At 32.6% G+C, this 7238-nt stretch overlaps 1 protein-coding gene across 1 annotated transcript; it reads left to right on the top strand.

Moving 5' to 3' along the window:
* The first annotated feature begins 1246 nt into the window (after positions 1 to 1246).
* On the top strand, positions 1247 to 5933 carry LOC132274445 (putative wall-associated receptor kinase-like 16). Its single transcript, XM_059775718.1, has 3 exons — positions 1247 to 2145; positions 2237 to 2398; positions 4574 to 5933. Exons 1-3 carry the CDS (start codon positions 1305 to 1307, stop codon positions 5746 to 5748), a joined length of 2178 nt encoding a protein of 725 aa, XP_059631701.1. The 5' UTR covers positions 1247 to 1304; the 3' UTR covers positions 5749 to 5933.
* Positions 5934 to 7238: the final 1305 nt, after the last annotated feature.

Below are 7238 nucleotides of genomic sequence, written 5' to 3'. Positions count from 1 at the left end.
ACCTCAAGAAACTTCTATGGCATGCACCTTCCCACACACTTGGAAGTGTTTGGTTGGAGCGGCCCAGACTCTACAGGTCTATCGAGTCGAGCGTTCCATAGTTCAATGGGGCCATCAATGTATCTATCTAAATTTTTAGAACTGGTGTGGTTGAAATTAGCACCTCTTGAAGCCCCCTCATTCAGTGTATCTACCGAATTGGTCACCACCATGTAGTGACATATTTGTCACATTCATTGAATGATATGATATGGATCTGTTTTTTGAACTCACATTTATCACTCTCGTATGCCGAAAAAAAAAAAAAAAATTGTCAGCCTTCAATTTTAAATTAAGTGTCAAATAAATATATATAAAAAAATTATTTTATATATATAAAAAAAAAAATTGTTTTTTCTTTAATCCTTTAATTGAACCATTACATAGTGACATATTCGAAACATTGTCACAAAACACCAAACAGTCATGAGAATGAAAATAGTTTTAAATTCATTACACTCTGTCCGTTGTAAGAACGATACTCAGAGAAATGTATGGATGTGTAAAATATATTTCTATATTATTGGCAATTTTATTTTATATAAATTTTGTAAAATAAACTAATTTATTTGTTTAAAATCGTTTTGTAATGAATTTTCAAAAATAAGATCTAATCCAAAATTTATGTTTATTGTTGAATTCTCAAAATCATATTAAATACCAACAGTTGTCTCTTTCTCGAAAATATTTGATACTTTAACAAAAAATTCATGTACTTACTTTGCTCTAGGACTTAAAGGTTACAGTTCTCACTAACATTTTGAACCTTCATAACCAAGCCTGGTTCGATTTCGTTGTTCTTGTAAACGTGACTTCGAATTCTTGCACCTCCAAGTATTTAATATAACATTCTTAAGGAAAAAAATAAATAAATAAAAAAATTAAATTAAATTAAATTAAATAATAAGTAAAGTGATGAGAATAAATCCTCTCCCCATTAAAAATGGTTGCAATCAATTCAACTTACATGTGTAGAGAATTTGCGTTCGAGTGTGTCAATGGCCCATGGGAGTATCAATGGACTCTCACAGAAGTCTTCTTTGGCAGATGACTAATGTCAGTTCATTAAATTTTGGATAAGGATCAGTTCAAAAAATAAAGTCTACTAGAAAAATATGGGAGGTATTGTGCGATTAGACTTTGGGATACAGTGTATTGTAGATTTTCTCGTTGCTAAGATTTTATATATATATATATATATATAAATACACTATAACAATTCAGAAAGTATTCACAAATAACAACTTTCACAGAAAGAGAAGCAAATGACCTTTCATAAAATGCTACCACTATTTCTGCTGTTAACAGTAACATTAGCAGCAATTGCAGCAACACCCACATCAGCTCAAGGGTTGCCCGGTTGCCGACACAGCTGTGGCAACCTAACCATTCCATACCCATTCGGCATAGGCAAGGGTTGTTACCTAGATGAGTGGTTCCTCATAACATGTGATGACTACTCAAACAAACCATTCTTAGGAACGAACCACCTTCCCGTCCTTAACATATCACTTAACGGTGAGCTTCAAGTGTTGAGCCCCATAGCCTACGATTGTTACAACAAATCAGTCCGCTCGGGACACAACGACCCTTGGATGAGGCTGTTCAATTACTCCATCTCGTATACTAGAAACAAGTTCATGGCCATAGGTTGCGACACCAATGCATACCTGATGCATTTTGTCGAGAACAAGTATTTAACCGATTGCATGTCCATTTGTGTAACAATGAATGATTCGGAGAATGGGTTGTGCTCTGGCATTGGTTGTTGCCAAACACCGATTCCACAAGGGGTAAGTGATTTTAAGTTGAGTGTGAGAAGCATGTCCAATACGAATGGCCATATGAGGATGTTGGACTTCAATCCTTGTAGCTTTGCCTTTGTTGTTGAAGAAGGCAAGTATAACTTCTCTAAAGTTGATCTTTACAATTTCAGCAATATTGAGGAGTTGCCTCTGGTGCTTGATTGGGCAATTAGGAGCAGGACTTGTGAAGAGGCATGTGGAAACAATAGCAAATGTTACAAATCTGATAATATTTCAGGGTATCGCTGCAATTGCTCTGAAGGTTATCAGGGTAACCCATACCTTCCAAATGGTTGCCAAGGTACATGTAATTAATTTTTGTTGTTCGATTTTATCTTTTCTTTTTCTGTTTCTTGAATAAATTATGAATATTTTGTTTTAATTGTTGGCAGATATCAACGAGTGCTTGAGTCCAGAACTCAATATGTGTACAAATGTTTGTCACAACACAGAAGGGAATTTTACTTGTTCTTACCCAAAGGGGTATCATGGGGATGGCAAAAGAAATGGCAAGGGATGTGTTGCAAATGAAATATGGCTAAAGGTCACTGTTGGTAAGTACAGAGTAAACTTGGAAGCTTGAATAAATTTTTCCTAATAACCAGTCTGTAGAAAATGTTCTTTAAGCTCCGTTGGATTGCTTGGGGACTTCTTCTAGTTATTTTAGTTGAAATTTTTTCCCCAATAAAAATTATTTAAAACAAAAACCTTTTTTTTTGTGTAATTTTTTTGACACAAAATATTTTGGCGAACGGTTTTAAAAAATAGTTCCTCCACACTACATAGAATGTAACCTAGTTATGCATAGATGGTTTAATTATAGCTAATTCCCTTTTTACTATCATTATCTTATCTGGTTTTGTTAATGTTTAATTTTAGAATAAATTACATTGACCTCCCCAACTAAATGCCCTTCTAGTTTCAAAAATAACACTGAACTTCTCTGTACTTATGGTCTGAGTAACACTAATTTTCCGGTCATAAAATTCGTCACTATTGTGAGCTATTACAGAGCTAATCTCATGTTTGAAATTTACTTAAAACTCAATTTTGTCCTTAATAAGTTTGAAAATGGATTATTGTCCAAATGTTGTAATGGTAAATAATAATAAAAGTATAATGGATATATTTCTCATTCAACACCTTCTAGTCCAAATCAACACTAATCTTATTGTCCAAATGTTGTTATTTTTGAAACAAAGGAGTAACCAATTATTTAAGCATTCAACAAGCCAGGTACCTGTTTTTCGAATCATTTTGACATTTCTTCTGAAATTAATCCCTTTTAACAAAAAAATGACATCTTTAAGGAACTAGGTTATCAAATTAAATATCTGATTAATAATACAAATAATTTGTCTGGTTATCAAATCAGATCATATCTTTGACTTGTTGATGTTTTGACTTGTTCACACTATTTCTCGAAAGCTTTAATTACTTTCTTATCAGATTGATGCAAAATTGTTAATACAATAAATTCGAATTAGTCTCCATTAGATATTGATGGTTTGACTTGTTGACACTATCTCTTGAAAGCTTTAATTACTTTCTTATCAGATTGATGCAAAATTGTTAATACTATAAATTCGAATTAGTATTGTGTTATTGCTTTGGAATATCAAACCGGAGTGGATCACAGAATAGTTATATTATGTCTGATCCAAATTGCCCTTGATCCTGGATCCATTTACAGACCTAATGCAGTTAGAATGCCTGTTGGGTAGAAACTAAATTAAATTTCAATCTGTAGTAAATTTTGCTTTTCAGCTTTAAATTTCAATCCGTATGGAATTGGGAGTCTTGAAATTAGAGAAAATTCTGATTTAATTTTCTGTGCTGATTTTCTTTAATTTCACCAATTTTAAAGCTCCAATTCCATGCCTGCCAAACATATTCCGAGCTTTTTTAGAAATTCAACTTTTTATGATAGTAATTTTTATTATTTTTTAATGTAATTAGTTTAATCAACTATGCACTTGTTTAATCAACTCAATGTGAAAAAGGTAATTTGAAAATATTATAAAAAATAAAATATTTATTTTTGAAATGAGAAATATATTTTGGGATATCCTACAATAGAAAAATGACCAAGAATTTTGAGCGGAAGGGAGTACATTCTTTCTTCTTCTCCCTTTTTTTTTTTTTTTTTTTTTTTTTTTAAAACAAATTTTCACTTTGGTTTTCCAAACCATCACCTCTCCATGAGAGGTTATACTAACTGAGCTAATGGCCAAGTAACAATTTTGCTTTCCTGTATTTACACTTAATCCAGTTCCATGACAAATTTTATTTCAGTTTTTATTTAGTTCTTAGCATGGCGAACTACAAAGTTTATGCATAAAGTTGGCCAACCATTTCTCTCTGAAAATTGTAGTGATTTCAGGTTATATAGTACATGCAATTGGCAAAATTTTCTGAATTTCTTCTCCAGCATACCAAAAATTTAAGTAAATATAAAAGTTCAAATTGAAAGTTTGTTCTACAATTCGTTTATTTTTTTCTCTGTTACACCAAAAATTTCCTATTCAAAATTAGCCTTCACTTGATCACTGTCTTAATGCAAATGTAGAGTATTTTACATGAGTATCTAATTTCTTCATTGCATCGCAGTCTGTGAATCAATGTCGCTGCAATAATTGAAATGTTGGGCTTTTGCTTGATGAGCTTTCTTTTGAGTTACATTTTATTTCGTTAATTTCATTTTGGTTACATATTTAATTTAATTGTAGGTATTGGCATAGCAATTTTGGTATTAGTTGTGGCATGTTCTTGGTTATATTGGGGAATCAAGAAAAGAAATCTGGTCCAACTTAAAGAAAAGTTTTTTCGGAAAAATGGTGGTTTGATACTACAAGAACAGCTCTCAAGGATGGATAGCTCAGTTGAGGCAGCCAAAATCTTTACCATAGAAGAGCTCAAGAAGGCAACCAATGACTTCGATAGAAGCATGATCATAGGCCGAGGAGGATTCGGTATAGTTTACAAAGGAGTTCTACCCAAAAACAAAGTTGTTGCTATCAAGAAGTCCTTAGGAATTGATCAAAGCCAACTTGATCAATTTGTTAATGAGGTGATTGTGCTATCTCAAATCAACCACAGAAATGTGGTAAAAATATTGGGTTGTTGTTTAGAGACTGAAGTGCCTTTGCTGGTTTATGAATTTATCACCAATGGAACTTTGTATCAGCATCTACATGAAGTAAGCCGTATATCCTCGATTCCATGGGAAATTCGTCTAAGGGTAGCCAAAGAAACTGCAGAAGCGCTTTCTTATTTGCACTCTGCAACTTCTATACCAATTATTCATAGAGACATAAAGTCTACCAACATACTCTTGGACAATAATTTCACTGCAAAAGTCTCTGACTTTGGAGCTTCGAGACTAATTCCATTGGATAAAACGCAGTTGACAACAATGGTTCAGGGAACACTTGGATACTTAGACCCTGAATATTTTTATTCAAGTCAATTGTCCGAGAAAAGTGACGTGTATAGCTTCGGAGTCGTCCTTGTGGAGCTACTTACCGGCAAAAAGGCTATTTCTTTTGAAAGGCCAGAGAATGAGAGAAACTTAGCCACGTGTTTCATCTGTTCAGTTAAAGAGAATCGCTTGTCCCTTATTCTAGATGATCGAATCATGAATGAAGGCAACGTAAATCAGATACGTGAAGTTGCTAACCTTGCACAATGTTGCCTAAGATATAAGGGGGATGAACGGCCTTCAATGAGGGAAGTGGCAATGGAGCTCGAGGGACTAACAAGAGTGGAGAAGCACCTTTGGGCTGGAGGCGAAGCGGATTTGGAGAATGAGCTCCTGTTAGGTAATACAATGGAGTTTTGTAGCGGTAACACCACAGCTGGATTTAGTAGTCTAGAGAACCAATCCGCGGTTAGCGGTAGATGATGGATGTTGAGTGTCATGGTCATTTTATGTTTAAGTCGGTGTGTGATTTAGGCTATAGTTTGCTTGTTTGTTTTGTCTTGAGGCTCTTATTTAGGCCTCTGATGGTGGCCGTTTAGTGTCAATTTATATGTTTGAATCCGTGTATAATATTAATATCAATAAGACTATTAATCTTTGTAATACAAGGAGCAACCAAAACACTTCAGTCTAAGTGTTGGGCTTTTAAACCATTTTCTCTCTGTTTTAGGCACTTGGGCTCCATTTGTTTGGACGTAAAATATTTTTCAAAAATAATTTTTTTATTTTTTATTGTTTAGTTGTCGTAAATATTTTACGAAAAAAAAATATATTAAACTTTAACAAAAATAATTTATTCATAAATTTTCAACAAGTTATTTTACATACCCTGCTCAATGGATTCGATCTCAACCTCGAAGTAGACCTTTATTAAATACCGACAAAGTAAAAATAAAAAAAATATTTTAGGTTAAAAATAAAAATATTTTTTCAAAAAAAATATTTTACATCGAAACATACGAGCCCTAGTTTCCTTTTTGTTGCTGTTATTACAGCTTGTGGGCTCTGGGTTTTCTTCTAATATACCTTTGTGTACAGTTTGATTCTTCATTAAATTTTAATTACCAAAGTATAAGAATTAGCTATCAGTATTCTTTTTCTTTTTTTGTTTTTGTTTTTGGGATACAAAATGCTTTCTAATATATATACTTCTCTGATTTAAATTTGCAACCTCACATATCCTTGAACCATTTCAAAACAATAAAAATTACATACGGTACTATACCAAATTTTAAGTTGTCAGGCCCTCTTATCATGATTTGAGAGTTTTTACAAACTTTATTTCAGCAATCTTTTTCTAAGAAGATTCTAAGGATTTTCTTCTGTTCATTAAATTGATAGAATTGTAAGCAGAATGAATCTTCTCTGAAGTTATTACACGACTTTGTGAATCAAACATTTACTTTGTCTGGCGACTCACGTCCAGGGTCCACCCGACACTTCTTATTATTATTATTTTTTTCTATTTTTTATTTTTCTTCGTGAACTTCATTAAAAACAAAACAAGATTACAAAAACGAGGGCATATATCATGAAAATATTACTTGTGATTGTTTTGCTTCTACCAACTGTCGTAGTGGAGAATGTTCACGAAAAAAAACTACAAATTATGTTGAATTCGAGCCCGGGGCGGAGTCAGGAATTTGTTTCGGGAGCCACGTTAACACTTTAGCAAAATATTTTTTTTCACGCAGGTATAATAGTATAACAACATTGCATTAGAATAAGCCAATAAAAAATGAATAAGAAGAGAAAAAAGAAAAAGAAAAGGTACTGCACATAAATTATATATGAGTGCAAAAAAAAAGAGAAAGTTTTAGGAAGAAAAATGAATTTTTTAAGAAGAAAATTAAATAAAAAGAAAAAAAATATATGAGAGAATTTTGAAGAAAAAAATAGGTTTTAATTGTAGA

This window comes from Cornus florida, unplaced genomic scaffold (assembly GCF_030987335.1).
Source record: "Cornus florida cultivar Cherokee Brave unplaced genomic scaffold, ASM3098733v1 CherokeeBrave_3.0.0_Hap2_Chr09, whole genome shotgun sequence".
Taxonomy (NCBI): Eukaryota; Viridiplantae; Streptophyta; class Magnoliopsida; order Cornales; family Cornaceae; genus Cornus; species Cornus florida.
This window is presented reverse-complemented; position numbering and strand designations above follow the sequence as displayed.